The sequence below is a fragment of the Pituophis catenifer genome, unplaced genomic scaffold (genome assembly GCF_029215685.1).
Source record: "Pituophis catenifer annectens isolate HBS135680 unplaced genomic scaffold, rPitCat1.0.hap2 SCAF_3, whole genome shotgun sequence".
Classification (NCBI taxonomy): domain Eukaryota; kingdom Metazoa; phylum Chordata; class Lepidosauria; order Squamata; family Colubridae; genus Pituophis; species Pituophis catenifer.
The window spans coordinates 165,380,907-165,404,084 of NW_027256883.1; the positions used below are offsets into that span (position 1 = coordinate 165,380,907).

Consider the following 23,178-nt stretch of genomic DNA (forward strand, 5'->3'; position numbering starts at 1 on the left):
CATCTCTTTTATATAGCTACCTGAAAACTGTATGGATAAAGACCATCAGAAATAGAATTAACTGTTCAATACTGTTCAAATATATAGGCAAGATATTGCAATGGTGTTTGGACTGGACAAATGTGCCACCCTCACCATCAACAGCGGTAAAAATAGTGAAAACTGAAGGAATCAAGATGCTTTATGGAGATAACATTAAGAGTCTGGATAGAGACGATCAGTACAAATTAATTGGGCATTCTTCAGCCTGACAGCATCAAGCACACTGAAGTCAAGGAGGAGAGAAATGAATACACGATGAGAGTGAAGATTTTAAAATTCAAACTCAGTGATGGAAATAACACCAAGGCAATTAATACCTGGGCAATTTCACTTATTATATACATACCTGGAACAGTGAATAGGACTCAAGCAGAACTAAAAAGCATGGATAGGAAAATAGTGACAATGAATTACACCTTCATCCATAAATCAATGTTGACAGACTCTACTTACCAAGGAAACTGGGTGAGCATGGAATGCTACAAGTATCCCTAGATAATGGGAGAAGGAAAGTGGGCATTGAAGGAATATATGAAGGATAGCGAAGAAAATGCACTGATGTTAGTATACCATGAAGGCTTACTGAGTACTGGAGATATCAAACTGTTATAAGAAAGATTAAAAGAATAGCAAAGAGATATAGCAAATATTGCATGATTAGTACAGTAAAAAACAAACAAACAAACCTAGCAGGGAAAGTTAACAATAAATTCTGGCAATGGCTAAGAGCAGGAAACTTGAAGGAGGAGACAATGGGGATAATTCTGGATGCAAAAGACCAAGCTTTAAGAATAAAGACATATATAGCCAAAATTGGCTTTGCAGTTCCTCTGCAATGAAGCTGAAGAAACAGTGGGCCATCTAGTCAGCTACTGCAGAAAGATCACACAGACTGATTACAAGCATTGGCGTGACAAAGTAGCAACAATGGTGCATTGGAAGATCTGCAAGAAATACCATTTTAGAATGCAAACCTGTCACACAACACCCCAGACTTAATAACTGTTGATACAAAAGACAAAAAACAATGAATAGCAGATGTTGTAATATTTGGGTGTCAGCAGCACAGAACATTAAGAACTGGAGAAAATCACAAAAGACAAAGAACTACAGTTAGAAGTAGAACGACAGTGGCGGAAGAAAGCAAAGATAGCACCAGCAGTCATAGGTACCTTGGATGCAATTCCAAAACAATTGGAGCACCACTTCAATAGCATCGGCACTGAAAAAAATTACCATCAGTCGATTACAAAAAACAGCCGTACTTGGAACAATTTACACTTTGCAACAATACCTTTAATACCATCAAACATCTGCCTATCCCAGATCCTTGTAAGACTCAATAGAAGGAAAGAAATGCCAAATCCAGTATGAACATCTGGCTGACTGATGATCAGTGTGACTGATGATGATGATGATGATGATGATAATAATAATAATAATAATACATATTTCCAACATTTAAAAAGTCCTTTTAGATCATGTCCTACTATAAATTTTAAACACTTCTTAATTACATATGTAGTAGATCTTGAATTCTTACCATCCCGTCTCCAAGATAAGAGATACTTTTCCTATAGAAGAATATGAGTTAGGTTTAGGTTTTATATTTCTCAGTTTAGTATTTGTTTCCTTATTTAAGTCCTTCCCCATGAAAATCTAAAAATATTGGACTTAAATTAAATACAATATTGGACTTAAATTAAAACTTCTATGTCCATTATTTTGTCTCCTGTACTCTGGAATGAGAAATAGATTGTCTCAAAATAAAAGAATAACAGAGTTGGAACGGACCTTGGAAATCTTTTAGTCCAATCCCCTGCTCAAGCAGGAAACCCTATATTATTTCAGATAAATGGTTGTCTAATCTCTTCTTAAAAATGCCCAGTAATGCAGCTCCCACAACTTCTGAAGGCAAGTTGTTCTAGCTGTCAGAAATGTCTTCTTAATTCTATATTGGCTCTGTCTCCTTCATTAGTTTCCATCAATTGCTTCTTGTCCAGCCTTCAGGTGCTTTGGAGACACAACTCTTCTTTGTGTCAACCCTTTAGATATTGGAAAGTTTTAGGCAGATATGCACATTTATATTATTTAGACCATGGAAAAGAAAAAAAAATGACTGTCACAAATCTTGAGTAAATACTCCCCATGTTAACTAGGGAGGGGAAAAAAGCCAAAGAAGTACAAGGTTTAAGACAGTCCTTCTATTTTATGTCCTTAGTTTGCATAAGTATTGTTATGAGTCACCTATATTCTCAATACATTTTGATTTAATAAAAATAGAGTCTCAGTACATTAGCTCAGTGCATTAGCTGAACTTGAACACATTAACAAACCCTAACCAGGGAATTAAACTTCTTTGATGGAGGATTCCAATTATTAATAACAGCCAGACCCTATTTGTACCAAATTTTTATTTCCTTGATAAAATGTATAGAGACTAAGTATTTAATAAATAGCACCAACCTGTTTACATAAAAATAAATGAGCAGTTTAATCAACCATACAAAAGTTTGTTTGGCATTTTCTGTTTGATGTTAGATAGTAAAATACCACAGTATAATGAATGTGTGCATACTTAACAGGGATGTGCATCTTTGAATATGATTCAAAGAAGTGCTTCAGTCCTAGGTGTGAGCATAACATCTCTCTGTTGAGGACTGAAGTCTTATAGTAGTCTGGAAAAAAGTGTATTTTAATGAATAGTGGAATAGCTCACTCAAAATCTGAATCATTTTTCAAAGGGGCTGCAGATCTAGTATTCAAAGCCATCAAGATGCAGGCACTGTGGAAGTTTTTGCACATACCAGCAGAAATTACAAACATATTTAAAACAGGGATTTATTTCATTCCATCCCATGAACAGTGTATGCATGAATATTAAAATGGCTAATATCATAGAGAGAGATATCTGCTATATGTCTTTGCTCTAATATAAATCTATGCTACAAATTCAGGGCAATTCAGTTTTTTCTTCCACTTAACCAATAAGATCGCCTGTTGAATTTTTTTTTTTTTGGGGGGGAAGGAGATTTATCTCCTCTGTATCCAATTTCAGCTGATTTCAGCAGGAGGCACATAATGAACTGCCGTGAATTGCAGATAGCTAACTGCAAATTTCATCCATACAATGTTTAATCTGGCCAGCAGGGGGAGGAGAAGAGCAAATTTAAAGCTAATACCACCAGTATTTAAAAATAAAACATGCTAATTAAAAAAATGCCAAAAGTCATAAAAATCCTCAACCAAATATTTATCAAGGGGTCCATATATGTATATATTATTATGAATTCATATGTATTCTAGCTACTTCCGTGGAACAATAGGATAAAGTCATTAAGAAAAAGTAGGAATCTAGAACGATTGATGGCATGTCATTATACAAGTTCTCCAGACTTTACAGCAAAGGTATATGGTGTTTTGCAGCAAGGTTTTTTTTCCCTCATTAAAATAACTGGCAGAAAGCTGAGTCTGGAGACAAACAAGGTGACCTGTACAAAAACCACACCATCACATTGAAAGAGAACAATTTGTCAGTCATGGAAGCATTGCCTAAATGCTTGATCACAGAGTCTTCTGTTTGAAGCCAACACTGCAGGAATCAGTAATTGATCTCTCTCTCTATAGTAATAATATGTTGCTTTATAAGTGCTCTTCACCGAGCCACTTTAAATATAGTGAAATCTTTAATATTTTTCATGTTCAGTTAGGTTCTCTTACTACTGCCTAAGAAAAAAGCACAAAGCTCTCCTCCCCATTCTTCCGATTTGTCTCCAAAGGCATACCCCATCTCACCTCTCATGCTATAAGCAGCTGTCAGTATTTGACACAATGATGCAATTTCCTGCAAACCGATAAAGAGTATTTGTATCTGTTTTTGGCTATGACATTTGATTAACAAACTTCTTTTTTCTTTACAGGTATCTTTTAGCAGGTTCAGTACAAGTAACAGAGGTCTGTAGAATCAGAGAATAAGTTCTTAACGACAGCTCTCAATTAAGAAAGTGGTTCTTTTTCTTAAATAATTACATTAGAGGAGATATGTATACATTGGATATGCCCCAACACATCAACATTTACATCTCTTACAGAAAATGGCTACCCTGAAGAGTCATTTCTATTTTTTTTTTAAAAAAGCATTAACTAGTGTCTGGAGTGCACCTGAGTATGGACGACAGGATCTTCCCTAGCCAGTCGCTCTGCACAGTGTTGAAACATAGTCTTGCCTCATCTGACAGCTAATGATCAGAGTCAGATAGATAAGATGGTTGTGTCCAACGCCAAACCAGCATGTCCTCTCCTGCGACCCTGTGTAATTCAGTCTGAATCCGTGACTCATTGGAGGCAAGAAAATCCTTTGCTCGATCCCAAATGTGCTTCATTTTTCTCCTGGGGGTGGGGTGGGGTGGGGGGAAAGGGAAATGGATTATGTAAAATTATGCATACATGTATGCATAAAGAATATGCATCATCTTTTAAATATGTTTTATAGCTTCATGTGCTAACAAAAAGCTGAGAACTGAGTTATAAAATGCTCTGATTTAGAACACATAAGACAGCATCAATGTGGAATCAACCAATTTATAAAAATCCAAGATAAACTTGTAAATTTTTAAGTTACACATATAACCAATCAAAAGATTAGAATTTTAGGACAACCAATACAATTCATTTTCAAGATTAGTCAAGCAGGAAAGGAAGCCTTTTGCCACGAAAGGAATGAAATGGAAGTGAAGGGAATCATTCTTTGGAAGTTTTTAAAAACATAAAATTATGACCGTCTATGATCGAATAGTTATTAATCACGCATGAAAATAAAAACCACTCTTCCGTATAACAAAATACTTTTGGCAAATTATAGGGCAAGTTGGTTGATTTCTAGAGACAATTGGCTTCCTGCTATGAGGCTACAATATCTACAGTGAGAATATATTAACAGCCCTGAAGAAAATGAAGAAAGGCTCACCTTTCCTGAGGTGGGATGAGTGTATCTCTGATATGAAGGATGCCAACATATGGGTATCGTTCCAGATTCTGCTCCCACTCTTTGTAGTGATTTTGGACAGCAGCTATGAAAAAATCAGTATAAATAATCAGACATTATTGAACATGAAACTAAGAGGAATACACACATACACACACACACACACACACAGAGAGAGAGAGAGAGAGAGAGAGAGGGAGAGAGGGAACATTACCTATGATTTTCTGTACCATCTCATACATGGCCTCCTCTTGTTCTTCCCTTTTCCGCCAATAATATTTCAGAAGAATCAGAATCCCCCAAAGGAAAGCTAAACCTGTGAGAAGGAGCACTAAGGTAAGACCTTTCAAAAACAAATGAGCTACCTTGCATATAAGATTCTCAGAATCTGTTGCCATGTCTTATCTATGCACTCTTCTAAAGACAATTGTATTTTATAGTAAGGGGCTTCTTGACAGCTGCCAAATATCTATCAAGATTTTATTAGATTTTATTACAGATTTCATAAAACCTGACCACTTCTCAAAAATACCAAGTAGCTTTAGTAGCTGGGGTTGTATTTCTTTTACCATGTACATACAGTACATTCTTAAACTAATGAAGAATCTTGTAGCACCTAACACATTTATTATTGCAAGAAACATGCATTTTGCATCTAACTGAAGTGGATTATAATCCCTTAAAGTTTATACCACACCAAATTTGTTAGCCTTTAAAATGCTATAAAACTTTACAGCTGTGAAACTATTATATGTTGTTGTGAGTGTTTATGCTTTTACAAAGGTCTAATTATATCTACATCCTTCTAATTATATAATTAAAGCAATAAACATGAGAGTATTCACTTTATTAAATTTACGTTGACTAACCCAAAACTAACTCACAAGCTTCAAAACTAAGGGGAAATCTGAATCCCAGCTTTTTCACATCATGTACTCCAAAGCTATGTTCATTATAGCATAATGCAGCTCCAAAAACAGAGTAGTGATAATGTCTCCATATTCTTGCCATCATTTATATTATTCATAGCCTCTGTAGGGAATCCACCCATTTAACCTTCTCTGGATTACCATCATAATATATGACTCAGAATAATAAATATTTAACTAATAAGAAAAATAACAGGTTTCAACAATTGTCTGATAAGATGGGGAAGAGCATCCACTCTACTATAAACACTTGAACAAAAATTGTAAAGTGGTGGTGCACAGTGCACATAGAAACCCTTGATATTTTTTTTTAGATAATAGAGGAAACAATTATTAGTCTGATACTTAGTCGTTCTGATACTAGATCACAAGACTAATTATTTCGTAATTTTTAGTAACTGCTTTCTCTCTCCAATTTTTTAAAGTCTTGAATTGCACAAGACGCACATAAATTATCAGCAACACTTTCCTCGCCCTCCCCGGAGCCCTCCCCCCCCCACAAACTTACTCCAAAAGAATATAAATAAGTTTGTAACTGCTGTGCATAGAGCCCGATAAAATCGGCAGCCTAACCCCATCCGGGGACGAGCAGATTCAAGACATACCACTTGCTTCACAGTGGTTACTGGCTCTGAAGGCTCTTTGCCTTGTAACCTGATAAGACAGAAAAAAAAAAGAAAAGAAATCCCTTTTGAACAATGCGAAACACCTGACAAGTCCCAATAATCAGAATTTTTTAAAAAAACATTTGAGGTTTCTCACTTTTCAAAGTTTTGAAAGACTGAGTTGTACAGACTAACTGTAACCTGTATAAGAGCATTTCATCCCTTGCTTCTTAATAATGTATCAGATGTGGCTTTGGAAAGCAATAGCACAACAATGTCACCTGGCAAAAAAAAACAAAAAACAAAAAGGCTTCCTCATTGTTTTTTTCAGGATACAAGATACCTGTCCTTGACTTACGGCCACAATTGAGCCCAGAATTTATGGTGCTAAGTGAGAAATGTGTTAAGTGAATTTTCCCCATTTTACAACTTTTTTCTTCTTGCTACATTTGTTAAATTAGTAACATGTGAATCTGGCTTCCCCATTGACTTTGCTTGTCAGAAGGATGCAAAAGGGGATCACGTGACCCTCGGACACTGCATCATGTGAATCAGTTATCAAGCATCCAAATGTAAATCACGTGACCATGGGGACGCTGCAATGGTCGTAAGTGTGAAACATGGTCATAAGTCACTTTTTCACAGTGCCATTGTGTAACTTTGTGTAGTAACTTTGAACAGTCACTAAATGAACTGCTATAAGTTGAGAAGTATCTGTAGTATGTTTTTAAATGCGGCTCTCCCAATGACTGCAGAAAAAGTAAATAGTGTTCATACCAGACTACGTTTCTTTGAAGAAATGATTACAATTAAAAAAAAATAACCAAGTAGTCCACAATTAATGATTGTAATTGGGACCAGGAACTCACTCACATGACCATGTCAACCTATGATGGCAATAGGGTTACAGCTATTAAACAAACCATGCTTGGTTGTTATGTGCGATGTCACATGGCTGCAACTTGCAACTTCTTGCTGGCTTCCACACTGACTTTGCTTCTCAGAAGCTGGCTAGGAAGGTCACAAATGGCAATCGTATGACCACAACTGCTGTAAGTGTGAGCCAGTTACCAAGTGCCTTAATTGTGACCATGGGGACACTATGATAGCTGCAATTTTGTGGACTGCCCATAAGCCCCCTTGTTCAATGCTGTTGTAACTTCAAACAGTTGTGAAACAAACGATAGTTAAGCAAGGACTAACTGCACTTGAACTAAAATCTGAGAAATGCAGTAGAAGTCCCAGTTTCCAATTCCTTTTAACAAGCATTAACCAACCAATCCAGATGACCATATTTTGGATAGCTAACTAATGTTATACCAGAGCTGTAAATTATAAATGAAACACAGATAATCTGTTGTCTAAATCATAGGCGAGACAAATGCATTCTCAAACTGGCACATTTCATCAGTTTTACTTATTTGATTCATTACCTATAGACTAAAAAGCTGAATATGTAGATAAGCTCTGCTACATATTTGCTCGTAACAGAACACCATTAAGTAATGCATGTATTGAAAAATTAGCAACAGCTTTTAAAAACGCTGTACATTCTTATTTTCGCATTGATCCCGTTCTGGTAGCTTAATCTCTTTAAATGTTGATGGAATTCTTAATTATGGTGAGCAAAGGGGTAGAGTATATTTTGTTTTTCGAAGCTATAACCTGTAATACTGAAGCAAATCTTAATTACATATTTCCATCCTACCAGCCATTCTAAGCAAGCTACTAATGGAATAGTGTGTAACAGGATGGATTCTTCACAAAGAATGGAAAAACATAACACAATTTCAAATATTACATTACAGCCAATTAAATAAATTTAAATAATGAGGTTGAGGAGGAGGAGTATTTTGCAATTGCTGAATTTTCACGTATATCAACAATTCCATAGATTGGACAAAACTAACAATGCTAAGACATTAATTCTGATATGTCATAAAAACTAGGGATCTACAGCTATGTACTGATGATCACTTTCAAACCAGTACATTTATAGCCCTAATATTTAGATTCTGCCAGCTTACAATTCTGAACAAACTTTTTGATAGAAATCAAATGGACTTCAACATTGCTATTAAAGTAAATAATTTCTATATAGAAATATGACATTTTGCTTCACTGAAGGATTACATTAAAGAATTTAGCATATAATACCACAAATGAAATTTATTTTTACATAATTAGAGCTATAGTAGTGAATGCCAAGTGACTTGAGATTTGTCTGAAAGAGCCTAAGAATTAAGAGTAATTATTTTGTGAGAACTGAAACAATTATTGTTAAGCAGATTTAACAATAATTCTTTTGGAAGATGGGGGGCCATGTAAATATGTTTAATATATAAATAAGCAAACAAGTAAATCTAGTATAAAAGGCATAAAATCATGCCTCTACAAACAAATTAATTCCAAAATGATAGCAAGTTGAAATTAGAATGGCGAATCTAATTAAAAAAAGTTGTGAGCTTCAATAGCAACTTTTCTAAGCAGAATTTCAAATTCACATTTCCAAAGAAATCATTTTTAGCACAAAGAAACAGTCAAGATACTTCTGAGTAGAGTAATTTTACCATACTTGCTGACTTGTACCCAAATAACTGCAAAGGGATGCTCTTCAAATTGCACCTATCCATTTTCTCTGCTCAATAAAATTAATATGCTTTCAAACAACTCATCTGCATCTGAGAACTAAGTGTTTAGGTGGGTTCCCTTTCTGTATTGAGTAGCTCTTGATATCTCCTTCATAGTTCAAGAGAATATTCTATAATATTAGGATGAGACAGACAAAAAGTCCTTATAAATATATAATAGGCACTCAGAGATACTTTAAGACTAAGCAAAATTTAAGGGTGCTTTGCACAGAATAATGTTTAATCTCCAGATACAACTGTACAGCCAATAAACTTCAAATACAAAGGGAATATGCTGGTTCAGAGAGAATTAATTCAAGTCAGCGAGGATGACATTAAGCATGCCAATGAGAATGGTCTCCGAACATGCTGTTGAGACCATCCAGGTTTTAATTAGTGGCCCATTTGTAAAATATCCCTCATAAACAAACGGAGATCTCCAGTAAATCTCCATAAATCTGCCCATATGAAACCATACTTACTAAATTAATATTCCAACTACTTTTAAAGGAAAAAAAACAAGCCAAGGCATTAAACATTAAATACTAAAAAGATTAAGAGCAGAGAACAGGGGATTGGAATATGGAATATGCATTATTTTTCACATAAAAACAGAAAATACATTTTTACTCCAAAAATGTTTTTACATTTCCAACCACTGGTATTTCAGACAACGTAGAAAGAAGCAGCTTCATGTGATCTTATCCCAACCTCCATGTTGAAAGAATCTGAGAAGATTCTTTCATGATTCATGATGCTTCATGATTTTGCTCTCACCAGTGCAAGATGTGATGGAAAAATTTCCCAACTGTACATTCAACTATCAGTGAATGGGTCCTATACTGATTTATGTCTGTAAAGTTTCTTAGCTCAGTGACACATCTGACCCAATCAGGCTTTCCTCTCCTATGGAGGAAAGCTATAGTACATTTCAACCAAACATATGGAAAATATTTTTTATCATAGCTAAATATTTTATCATGCAGAGTTTAGATGCACAAAGCAAATATTGTCCCTACAATTCCAACGTTTCTTTCCATTTTTTTCCTTCAGTGCAGGCAGGAAGGGTGTTGGGAATCTTTTCAGAGTTTCAGGTTTTTATTTCTAACACATTGAGCTCTAGACTATATAACATGATCTGATGAGGTTTTCGGCTAAGAAATTGCAGGCATCTGGTCAATATATTTTAACTGTTAAAATATGTGTTTTGATGAATAATTTATTATGCAAAAATTTAGCTCACAGTTTTCAAACGTCTGGCACTTTATAATAAAGCATTCAGTGAAAAAAATGACTAAAATAATGATTAGCATAGCAACATTTGATTAATTGGTTAGATTATTAAACTGTCAGAAATCTTTGATCAGTTGACAAGTTGTTCATGATTAGCTGGACAACACTATTTTAATTTTTTTAAGATATCATTTTTTAACCATGGAAGACAAGTAAAAGATACCATCTTTGAAAAGGTTTTCTATCACAGAATGTCTCTTTTAAAATAGTGCCTATGTTAACAGAGGTTATTTTCTAAAAGTGAAGTAAAGTTTTCTATTTCATTACTATCATTTCATATTATACAAATTTGGATTTCTCTAATTATGTGATGACCTAAAAATAATACTTAGCATTTATATACTTCAGAGCAATTAAAAGCCCTTCATGTATAATTTACTTGCAACAATTCTCTATGACAAGCCTAAGGAGATCCAAGATTAGTAAATTTCTAATTCAGAGTTATCTTTTAACTAAAGCTAAAATAAACTAAACTACATTGCTTAATCTGCCATTGACACAGAAAATTTAACCATTCTTACAAAAATCTTTACATTTTATGTTCTATCAAACAGCAGACTATACACCATCAAATTGTGACGTTCCAGATGCTTGATAATTTACATTTTCACAAAATGAGGCAGGTAACTTGATGTGTTTTAACATACGCAGGCAATATTAATGTTGATCTAAATATAAGTGTCATATAGTGCCAGATTCTAGGAAACAGAAATCTTTCCAAAGAAAAAAATCCCTCTTATATTCCAAACCATTTCAATGCTTTCAGCTTTACAGAAAATGAAGCAAGCATGTTGCCAGATTTCAAGGGATTCTTGTATATTTAGAACCAACTGTTCTTAATAACTTACCAAATTCCTGAATCCTGATCACTGTCTAATAACCACTGTAATGCATCTTCAAATTTTTTTATTGAATAGCCAGTCACATTCTGTAAGAAAGCATGCCCACAAATTTAAAGTCATCTACATTAATCTATTAATGAAATATTACTATTACTATTCTCTATTTACATTATTATTCTATTGTTTGTCCTCAAGAAAATTAAAGATAATATGTATATGCTGAAGATATCATTTCTTTTATCTTTGCTTTTATTTGTACCATCTGGTTATGAATACTACACAACTATTACCTTATAAATGCATTTACGCGAATATACTGTATTTTTCGATTATAAGACGCACAGGTGTATAAGAAACACCAAGATTTCGAAGAGGTAAGTAGGAAAAAAAAAAAAAGGTTTTGCCCTCCCCCAGCCCCCAGGAGCACTCTGCCGGCCTCCCAAACCCTCTGTGTGCCCTGTTTTTCGTAAAAATGGATGAAAAACAGCCTGTTATTATACTGTACTATATTATATACTATATACTATAGAATATACTATACTATATTATACTATAATATTATATTATTATAAAACGTCCATCTTATACTCCAAAAATTTTCAACAAAAATAACTTGTTGAAAAACTAAAGATTTATAATAGAGTAAGTACAATTTTATAACCACAAAATACATTGCAGTGATTTTATATAAATATCATATTTTTAGCTATAGATATTACTAAAAACTAAAAAGGGGAAACATGTTTTTAAACAGAAATAGCTAAATACTAGCTGCTCTAAAATATAGCAATTATTTGGTTTTTCAAGGGAAAAGGAAGAGCAAATATGGGCAGACATATTATTTGGGCTTGTTTCTCAAAGAAATAAACTGAAAAGAAATGGCTTAGGGGAAAATCACAGAAACTGATGGGGATGGGGTGGGAGGTGGCACAATTAAATGAAAGCATTTCTTGATGATAACAAATACAATATATTCTAGTATTCCTTACCTCTATATAGTCCTTTGCTTCACTAAATGGTATGCATTTACTTTCTAAATTCTCAGGATTTCCACACTCAAAATTGCCTAGGAAAATGAAAAAAATTTACCCAGATGGAAAGAAGCCAACTTTAGACAATTATGAAATATGCCAAATATGAGCCAAGAGTTTCCATTGCGTCATTGTATAATTGGTTAGAAGCACATATGTAGATCATATCCTTATTAAGTATGTATGGTATATATGTATGTATGGCCTAGCAAAATAAATTAATATTCTCATGTAAATCATCATCTAAGGAAATAGAGCAGCCTAAAACAATAAAAGTAATGTTTTTTACTTTCTTTTCCATTCCCAATATCCTTTTCTTTCTATATCATGCATTTGTAGATTATAATCCTAGAGCAGAAGAGAGTAGAAGAGAGAAATCAAATTAAATTTATTTTTACCAAATACCTCTAAGCACCCTCTATAATCATGCTTCTTTGGACTTACTCTAACCAAGTGTGAATGGATTGCAACCTAGGCCAGCTAGGGCACTTTTAAATGCAGAAAAACACATTAACTAACAGTAATTTTCATTTAACAAGAAAACATTTACCAAGAAGACATTTAGTTCTACAATGCAGGCTATAAGGAACATTGACAGAGAAAAATGAATAAGCCTGAAAGAAAGGAGTTATAGGGGTTGTTACAATCAAAAAGGAAAAAAATAAAAATCTTTACATCAAAATACTATCTGGAGTTCATCATGTTTTGTCAAGATTATAAAGATTAATCCTCTAAACATTTATAATAAGAACCTAATAATCCAACTGGTTCAAGCACATTTTCTAGTTTAATCTCTTTTATAACTTCAGAAACTTCCTTATATAATATGTCAAAACCTTCACAAGGCATGATAAACTCTATCCTATAGGGAAGAAAGTTACCAGAGGGTTGGAAAAAAGGTCAGTATAGCATGAATAAATAAAGATTTCACTTTAACCTTGAATGACAACAAAGTTATTCTAACAGTTCTAACTGGTAGACTCAAAATATTTTTGCAAGAATTTATTCACAAGGATTCACAGTTTGGTTTTTATTAAAAGACAGTTAAAGAATTATGTTAGAAATGTGCTGAATGTTTTGGAATTTTGGAGCAACATAATGAAAACACACTGATCCTCTTAGATGCAGAGAATCTTTGGTAATTTCAACTGGTTTTCTTGTTCAAAGTTTGGAACAGAATTTTATAAAATGGGTAAAATTGATTTACACTTATCAGTGTAAATATACTTTTCACTATGAGATACAAAAAAGGAACAAGACAGGAATGCCCAGTCTGCTTTCTTGTTTATTTTGATTCTTGAAATACTGAATAGATATATAAAACGAGGATTGTGAGAGTAAAGATTAAAAAAGAAGAAACTTACACATTAAGGGCTTTTGCAGATGACTTGGGATTGGCCTTGGAAGATGTTTTAAAGATGTTTGAAATATCAATGGGCAAAGTAAAAGAATTTGGTGCATTACCAGGTTTCATGATTAATAAACATTAGACGAAGATGTTAACAAAAATGTGAAAGTAATGATCAAGCAGAACTAATGAATAGTATGGGTTTTAGACTGATAAAAGGGTAAAATATCTGGGTATCATTATGACAAATATGAATTGTATGTTATTTTAAAATAACTATGTTAAGTCATGGAATGAAGTTAAAAAAAGATATGTTAAGATGGAATAAACTACAATTGTCATTGTTGGGGAGAATTTCTGTGAGAAAAATGAATGTCTTGTCTAGAATGATGTTTTGTTTCAGACAATAACTGTTTTGACAATTGAAACAGTGGCAGAAAGATATAGTTAAATGTGTGTGGCAGAGGAAAAAATTACAAGTTAACAGTAAAGTGTTACAAGATGCAAGAGAAAGAGGAGCATTGGATTTACCTGATCTGAAATTGTATTTTACAGTTTGCTGTTTGTTTTGGGTGAAAGAGTGGGTATTGCTGAGAAATAGAAGGCTTTTGGACTTGGACTTTTTGAAAAGACATGACCTGAGATCTGGCTGGGATGGATTTCTGTGGTATGACAAAGTCAAGGTTAATGTGGATATTAAAAATAATTATGTTAGATTTGCCATATTGAGAATATGGAATAGATATAAACCCAGGTTGTGCCCTGTGTGGATCTCGGCACAAGCAGCAGAGAAATATAGGAAAATACAAATGGTTAACTTATCACAAGATGCTAGAGCTTTTCAAGGGGAATACAAAATAAGGAAAAGAACTGTGACAGAGGTTATATTAGCTATACAGTTATATTAGTCTTATTTACAATTACTAGAAAGATTTAAAGTAGGCAAAAGAATTTATAGTTTCAAACACTGTTAAGAATGAGCTTGAAACAAAAATCTGTACAAATTATAAATAATTGCTAAAACATATACACTTTTAGTGAGACTTGAAACAAGAGCAGCAAGTGAAAATATGTATGACAAAGTATATTTTATTATAATATAAAGATAGAACAATGGTAAAATATGTAGCTGAAAGGATTGAAATTAATACCAAGTTATAATCTTAAACAGAACATTTATAAAGTGATGTACCATTGATGTATGTCACCAGAAAATTATCCAGAATATATAAAGGCACTTCACATTTATGCTAGAAGGAACATTTCATCATGTTTGGTGGATGTGTAAAAAAGCTAGAAAATTCTGGATTCAAATACATAACGTGGTTTCAGAAGATTTTAAAGATTAATATACAACTGAGACCAGAAGTTTTTCTTTGGGGATTGGAGAAATAGTTGGAAAAACTTATGGAACTTTGTTTTTGTACATAATAACTGTAGTAAGATTATTGTATATAGAAAGATAAAAGATTCAGCCCTCCACAAAGGAGGGATGGTTGGTGAAGATGAAGTAACTTTCTGGGATGCCTAAATTGACTTCTTTGATCAGAGAAAAGACAATATCTACGTTTATTGCTGGGTGAAAACTCCTTACTGACTTTTTAGGTGAAATTGCAAAAAATGAACATGATTTATGGTTTTGATGACTATATAAAACAGAGTATTAAAAAAAAGTTATGTTGTAACCATAGAGTAAGAGATAAATTTATAACTGTATTTATAACTGCTGTAAAGATCAGAAGCTACTTTGTATCATTTTCTTTCTTTTCCATTTTTCTTTTCTTGCACTTTTAGTTTTCTCTTTTTTAAATTTTATATTAGTTTGTATAATTTTTATATGTATAAAAAGATACTATCTGAAAAATGACACTAAAGCGTGGGACATTCAGAAAGGATAAAAGGAAATACTTTTCTACCTAGCACATAGTTAAATATTAGCCAGAATTGCAATCTGGGATAGCTTTAATTTGGGATTAAAAAAAAAATCATGGATATCATTGATTCTAAGTCAGAATAGCTCTTTATTACTTTTAGCATTCTAAGCAGTATGTCTCTTAATTCCGATTAATTCAAACAAAAGTGGTGCTCTGGTTGCATTATGTCTTGTTTTTAGGCTTCTAGTACATATAGAGATGATCCTTATAGAAATAGAGTGCTGTCTTAAAGCCTGATTCCACCATGCCTTATATTCACAACGTATAAAATTGTATTTATATTTAGCTTGAAAATACCCCAATTGATAGAAATAATCATTTTCATACTCCGATTAATCAGAACTTACCAGCTTGAATTGCAAGATAGTTGTACAACTTATACAATATGGTTGTTGTAATTTCTTCTTGTTTTTCCCGACAATACTGAAAAAGGAGGAGGAAAAGAACAGCAAATAGCTCTTTAAATTATTGAATAATTTTGCATGGCAATAGGAAATATTTTTAGTATGTTATTGGTCCCCTTCATAATCTCCAAAGTGCAAATACTGTACAAGCATGAACTGAAAAAAATATAGTTTAGGCATGATATCACAAAATCAGAGTTAGCATTTTAAATACAATTCTATATTGGGATTTGTCTTTTTCAGCTATGTACTGCGGACTAACTTGGAACTATAGCCACAAGCAACAGATATTAAGACTGCCAACTCTTATTTTAGCTTGCTTTGAAAAGTAACTGATAAAATTCTTATCAAAAATCTTATTGTTTTTATAAATTATTAAAGCATATTTATATAAAGTCAAGGATTTAACTCTGTAGAACTACTGATTTATAGCATTTGAGTGATTTTTATATTAACCTGACAAAAATCGTCTGGAATTCCCATATTAATGAATTATTAAATTATATGTGGAAAATGGAAGAGGCTTATTTATACAACATCCCTAATATTAAGTGGCTAACACACCATGGTTAAGAATTAAATTTAAATGACTTTTAACTTACAATATCTGTGCTTTTTTCACAATCCACGGTCAAAAGTTTTACTGTGAATGAAAATAAATAATTAAATTACTTGCCAAAGCATATACAGAATAGATATTTTACCTATTTTTTCACAATAAGTGTGAATCTGACATGTTTCTTGAAAATGCCCATTCTACTGAATAGGTCTTAACCAAGTGGAATGTGTAGAAATTTAATCTTAAAACTGCAACTAATCCCTCTAATTTAAAGGAAATTATTCACAAACCAATAATATTAAATAAGAAAATAAATCACATCCGGTATTCATACCAAAATAAGAACAGTCATTTACTTTGAAGGTTACCTGGGACTACATTAAAAGTGCCATTTCAATTCTTCAATTTTTATGTCTTAAGACATAATTTTTGACAGAAACATGCTGCTGTACGGTAAGAAAAATATGCATATATCAATGGAAGCTTATAGCTTGTCCAGTCATAAATGTACTAATACCATCATTAGCTGATTACTGAGAGGGTCAGCTGTAAACAGCCAAGCCTACACATAGAGTTCAAGCTATTTTATTATATTCTGTTTTTAATTACAGGGATCTTCCCAGTTTGGCAGGTGTCCCTTGGGAACAATGAGATAAAGTTCAAGGAATTCAGGGATGACCAGTTCTGGTCCTTTTAAGGTTGCACAGTGACTCTTGATTAGCTCTGTGCGTGATTCCTGCTCCCTGCCAGGTTGGGAGCCTCCCAGCAAATAGGTTCTTTATTGAAACCAGGGCCCAGTCTTGCATTCTTTGGCAAATGGAAATGAATGCTACTTTTTTTTTAAAAAACAGGGACACTGTTTAAAACACTTTGGGCTCAGTAGTTACACTTTTTCCTTAAAGTTTTGCAAAAGCAAAGTGTTCTTACTGTGTGCTCAATAATCATGGACTCTCTTTGTTGAAGTAATTATTATGATTCTGTAGTAGTGAAAAAATATTCAATAAGAGCTACTTAAAACTCCGATTTCCTATGCAGTTAGCTTGAGGTAATATGGGCAAACACACATATGAAGCTCTCAAAACGATAACATAAAGATTCTAAAATAATTGGTCTCATAATAAATAGGATGGCCATTCTAAGCTAATGTTCTGGGGTAAAAAAACCTTAACATCATAGCTCATATTCATTATTAGCCTTGAAAAGTCTGAAGCCAATTTTACTTGTAAATGCAATATATCCATAAACTGAATGACCAAACTATGATGCAAGGAGGACGAGAAGGATAGAATTGAGACTGAAAAAAAATATATGAGGCAAGTTATGTTTACAAGAGTTTACACGTACAATTCTCCATGGACCCTTCCAGGTGAGCAGGTCCCACCATCTTCACCCAAAGGATGGCCAAGAAAATCACCAGCAGCACTAAGGTTGCTACCCACAGGAACCAGGACAAATAAAATTCTAGACTTTGGCCTTTTTTCCCAGCTTGATGCTTCTGACCTACATATTGCTGAGTCCCGTCCCAACGGCTACCCAAATTTAAATCTCTTTCTGCTCTTGTCCCCAAGATCGTTTTGGTACTTCTGGAAGCTCCTTCTTTCTCTCCTCCTCCTCCTCTCGGCAGCCTATAGGTTAATTCTTCTCCGATTCTCTCGGTTACCGAGGGGCTGGGAGCTGCCCATCTCTGGCTTGTGTAGCTGACCCAGTTGCTCAACCCTCCAGGGCTTTCTCCTGTTCTTGGTTTCCAAGACGCGCTGGGCTTCAGGCTCTGCTCCTTTTCCCACCATTTGCAGGAGCTTAAACCCTCTTCGCTGGAGGGAGCTGGTTTCCATGGGGCACTAGAAATTAATCTACCAGCCACCGTCTCCCTCTGATAGGGGGACGTAAAGCCCTCATCAGCTTCTAACTGGGTCCTTTTGGAAGCGAATCCAATACTTGGCCTCCAGGGGCTGCTAAGTGGATCCACCTCTCTAGCCGGCAAGTGGATCCTCTCCGGGGTGAATGGAGTCTCTGTCGGCCAGTGGGGACTCTCAGCAAACCTCCTGCTGCTCCCCACAGCTCCCTCCCTGCGCGACGACAAGTAGTCGTTGCTCTCCTCTTCGTCCTCGTCCTCCTCGTCCTCGCTCTCCCTCCTAACCAAGATGCGGCTCCGGGGAGTCGCTTTGGGGCCAAGTTGGGCGGAGGCGGCGGGCCTCACGGAGCTACTTGAGCTCGGAGGGACCGCTCTGGAGCTGGTGCGGCTCCTTAGCCCTGCCGCCACCTCAGCCCTCAGGCGGGTGAGTTTCTTAGCGTAAAGTTTTCGGGTGGAATCGGTAATCGGCCCCGGCTGGTAGCCCAGGGCCAGCAGCTCCGCCCGCAGCTCTGCATCGGATAACCCCGCTGCGGCCATCGCCGGTGACAGGGAGGAATCGAGACCCTGCACAACCCGGAAGTGGTACCGCCGACCAAGGAAGGACTTGCGCCATCTCGGTGGTGGCAAAGCTTCGGCGTGACCGTTTTTACAGGAACCTGGGCGAGTTCCGCCCTTACTTTTTGCACTGCCATTTCGAGAAGGTCGAAGTCGGGCCGCGCTGGGATGAGAAGCGCCCTTTATAGTTTATATAAAATATGTTTTAAAAAGTACAAACCCAGCCTCGAGAAACGCCCTTTCTTTTACGTGGCAGATCACACTGAAGATGCTTGCTATGTAAACTTAAGAAGTTTTAGAAAAAGTCTCAGGGAAATGGAAAGTTTAAAAGAAGATGGTTAGTCTTTGTATAGTGAATAGAATAGAATAGAATAGAATAGAATAGAATAGAATAGAATAGAATAGAATAGAATAGAATAGAATAGAATAGAATAGAATAGAATAATAGAATAGAATAGAATAGAATTCTTTATTGGCCAAGTGTGATTGGACACACAAGGAATTTGTCTTTGGTGCATATGCTGTCAGTGTACATAAAAAGACATATTTGTCAAGAATCATAAGGTACAACACTTAATGATAGTCATGGGGTACAAATAAGCAATCAAATCATACTAGGAAACGATCAATATAAATGTAGGGAATACAAGTAATAGCTATCAACAGGGAAAGGATGGTTATTCTTTTGCCCAATATTACTCTGTCCAAAACTATAAAGGATCTTGTGATCTCATGTTTAAATTTTTATTATTTGGATATTTTAGCAATCTAGTTTTACACCTAGCTTGCTTATCCTATGCTAACATATTCTACACACATGCACACACACACACACTTGTGAGATAAGTAAGCTAGGAGTAGAACTAAATTTTGCTTTCATTTGTGGCATATATTTCTAAACTGAAATGAAGGTATGCTTACATATGGAAGGGGTATAATGAAAGCTAGTAAACTGTTGGACTTTGTGAAAGCCTCAGTTGGCCAAAACCGTATTGGATGGTGTTGATCTATATTAGTTGCACTGAACAAAATATAAGAAAGAAAACCAGATACATTATATATATGCAAGATTAAGAGAAAGGAGATGTAATCGATCAGAATGGAGGTAATGATGTAGAGTTAATGAATTTATACAGGGGAGTGAAGATGTACATTTAATTATTGATGAAAGACAAATAATATATGTTAGAATGAAAGAATTTATATTATATAGATTGTTGTAGAGATATCTGAAAATAGGAATTGTGAGTTATACTATAGTTACATATTGTATTCCAGTGAATGGTAATAATGAAAGAACTAGGGATAAATTTAGGGAAAAATTGCTGCCTGGAAAAAAGAATTACTTTATAAGGTGTTATGAATGTATAGGTTCACAAGAAGAGAGAGGTAGAAAAAAGTGCTTGAATGAATGAGAATAGTTGCTGAATGATAAGTATTTGCTTTGAAAAAGGTGAGTTTATAGTATATAATGTAAGCATTTCAAACATATGACAAAAGAATTACTCTGGAAGGATGGTAGATTGAGTAGCTTTCAGTGGAAGATTGAAAGAATTTGTGAAGACTACATAGACTGAGAGAAGTTCTAAATGGAAGAAATATCCATGTTATTAATATTAACATAATAATGTTAATGGGCTTAGATGAAAAATGGGCTAAGATGAAGATAAAAGAAGGAAAAGTATGACTCAAAATATGAATTCTATGTGCAAAAGTATTGGAATATTAATAATGTAATTATAGCAATTGCTTTTATCAAGCATGGTACATATCAAAACACAAACAAGTAAAAAAATTCCATTTAGTACATTGGTTTACAGCTTAACAACTAACCAAGTAAAACAATTCACAACAAAATAAACATAATAAATAAACCAAACTCTATTAAAAGCCACCAGACCCAGGACCTTACAGAGAGCTAAAGGGAGGGACAAGGGTGACTCCAGAGTTCTAAGGTCATGTCCCTAAAAGCTCTGAACTTGTGATTCTGACAAGGAGAACAAAAAAAAGACCCAAAGAGAGATGTAAGGGACAAGTAGGGCTGTAGGGAGGAGTAATAAAGAAAGAGAGATAATAGGGAGACTGTGATTGGAGAGCAGTATTTCAGCACTTCAAGGTAGAAGCCAGTGAAGAGTCCTTCATTGCCATGAAGCATAGGAATTGTTTGGAAAGATTCTAGAACCAAACTATTACCTTCCAAATTAGCAATGTAATTGCTGCAAGTGACACATGATTAGTATAAGTTTAACATTAATTTAATGAGTATTTTTTAAATTTATTTGTCGAGTACGTATTATATAATATATATAAGTATAAGCATGAATTGAATACATAAAATGAATACAATTAAAGGGAACATTGGGACAGGGATGGTAGGCACGCTGGTGCTCTTTGGTTGTTTGTCTGTTATTTGTTATTTGTCTGTTATGGAGGGGTATTTGGACATAATTTGGTCCCCTGCATTCAAAATCTGCTAAAGTCTGTTAAATCAAGGTATTACTGTAAACTTCATGCAGTGAGAATTTATTGCTAAAATGGGTATTGAATGAATGTGGATTCAAAACAGAAATGATGGAGTAATGTAAAAGAAGAATATTGAGGTGATTTGATTATTCTGGGAGAATGAATGAGGATCAAACAATATATGAAGGATGAAAGTAAACAGAAGACTGAAAATGTCTTGGTTGGATGTTGTTGATGTTGAATATTAATGAGGAGAAGTCGTGACGTACGACTTCCCCCTCATTGGTCCAGGCTCCAAGGCGGGAGAATGGACTGATGTGAGTGGCTGAAGCGCTGGACAGCTCCGGGGGTTTAAAAGGAGCTGCCGGGGTATCTGCTGTTGCCTTTTAAACTGCAGAAATAAACTATTTTACTGCACCATGCCGCGTCCTGCCTCCTCACTCTGACCCCACATCTAACAGTTGATATCTCAAAAACAAGAAAAATGTCTGAATGAGTGTGTGGTCATGATAGAAACAAAATGATTGCAAGGGTAGAAAAGTATTGTTGTTGCTCAGTTGCTAAGTTGTGTCCATAGCACACCAGACACTCTTCCCCCTCCGTCTTCCATGGAGTTTGCCCAGATTTATGTTCATGAATAAATGGCATTGATATAAAATAGATTTAATTAGATTCCTTTTTTTCTTTTCACCTTTATTTTTTTTCCTTACTATTTTTCCTATTTTTCTGTGCATCATGTTACTTATCCCCAAAATGTAAGTACCCTGTAGAAACAGTGATGCAAAAATGATGAAATGTGCTTTGCAACATCATGACACAAGCCTCAGCCTTTCAAAGCAATGTTTCAGTGTTGGGTGCAAGCATGTAGTTTATACATGTATTTTACAATACATGTATAAACCTATGTGAAACCATTTCACCTATGCCTGGAAGAGAACCATGTGATGGGTATGCATGAATGTTGTGCCTCACAGACTAATACACTTCTCATAACATAAATTATACTTGGCAGAAACTGAAAAATAGCATTTTAGAAGTCTGTTTACAAAGTATTTTCTTGATATCACATGTAATATATATGCTGATTAAGACTGATACTTCATATATCCTATATAATTATTTCTAATAAGAAAACTGTATGCTACAATAAATCTAGCTGTTAAAATTCTACAGAATCCTAAAAGAAATATGTGGATATGGGACATACTGTATAAGCAGCAATCCTAAATGCAAGTCTCAAGGCTGGTCAACAGCTATGATTACTAAAACTCTGGCAGTTTTCAGGGGTGCCACCATTACTCCTCAGACTGCCAGATGTCAGATCCTGTTTGTTAGATTGAGGACCAGGAATTAGCTGAGATAGTTGCTATTGTACCAGCCACTTTTCTATATAGCAACCTCCCTGCCCGAGCAAATCAATTTGTGGTCAGGATGACACAGTTCCCCAGGCTTAGGATCCTGGGTGAGTTCAGCTTGCCTTCTCTTGGGGCATAGTCCAAAGTAACTCAGGAATTCATAATTAGAATGACAGACGTAAACCAGAACATTGAGTATCCAATGCATGACAGGGCAGTGGGGGCTTTGGATCAGATCGCTCCCATGTGACCTCTCCTCTCCCATTCTGAACCTCTTCTAAGTTTACAGAGGGAACTGAAGGAGATGAAATAGGTGAAGAGATACCTAGCATGTTACTGAAGGATATGGAGG

The 23,178-nt window shown here is 34.8% G+C and overlaps 1 protein-coding gene across 2 annotated transcripts; it reads right to left on the reverse strand.

Moving 5' to 3' along the window:
* Positions 1 to 2,517: 2,517 nt before the first annotated feature.
* LEMD2 (LEM domain nuclear envelope protein 2) lies at positions 2,518 to 19,005 on the reverse strand. 2 transcript variants are annotated; one of them, XR_011600255.1, is made up of 10 exons: positions 17,946 to 18,990; positions 16,645 to 16,685; positions 15,986 to 16,061; positions 12,315 to 12,391; positions 11,332 to 11,411; positions 6,464 to 6,609; positions 5,241 to 5,342; positions 5,009 to 5,111; positions 4,204 to 4,431; positions 2,518 to 3,998 (listed from the first exon to the last, which is right to left on the reverse strand). XR_011600255.1 is itself a non-coding variant. In XM_070941491.1 (9 exons), the coding sequence occupies exons 1-9, from the start codon at positions 18,988 to 18,990 to the stop codon at positions 4,281 to 4,283; spliced, it is 1,821 nt and encodes a 606-aa protein (XP_070797592.1). In that variant the 5' UTR covers positions 18,991 to 19,005; the 3' UTR covers positions 2,518 to 4,280. The 2 variants fall into 2 exon arrangements, 1 of the variants encoding a protein (XP_070797592.1); XM_070941491.1 differs by having other exon boundaries at positions 2,518 to 4,431; positions 17,946 to 19,005.
* Between the last annotated feature and the right edge of the window lie 4,173 nt (positions 19,006 to 23,178).

Excerpts from the sequence above, each read along its gene's own strand:
- LEMD2 (XM_070941491.1), bottom strand. The coding sequence starts at position 18,990 with ATGGCCGCAGCGGGGTTATCCGATGCAGAGCTGCGGGCGGAGCTGCTG. Across the intron at positions 16,062-16,644 it reads GTGAAAAAAGCACAGATATT|TATTGTCGGGAAAAACAAGA; the intron begins GTAAGTTAAAAG and ends CTCCTTTTTCAG. Across the intron at positions 12,392-15,985 it reads CTATCTTGCAATTCAAGCTG|GCAATTTTGAGTGTGGAAAT; the intron begins GTAAGTTCTGAT and ends TCATTTTCCTAG.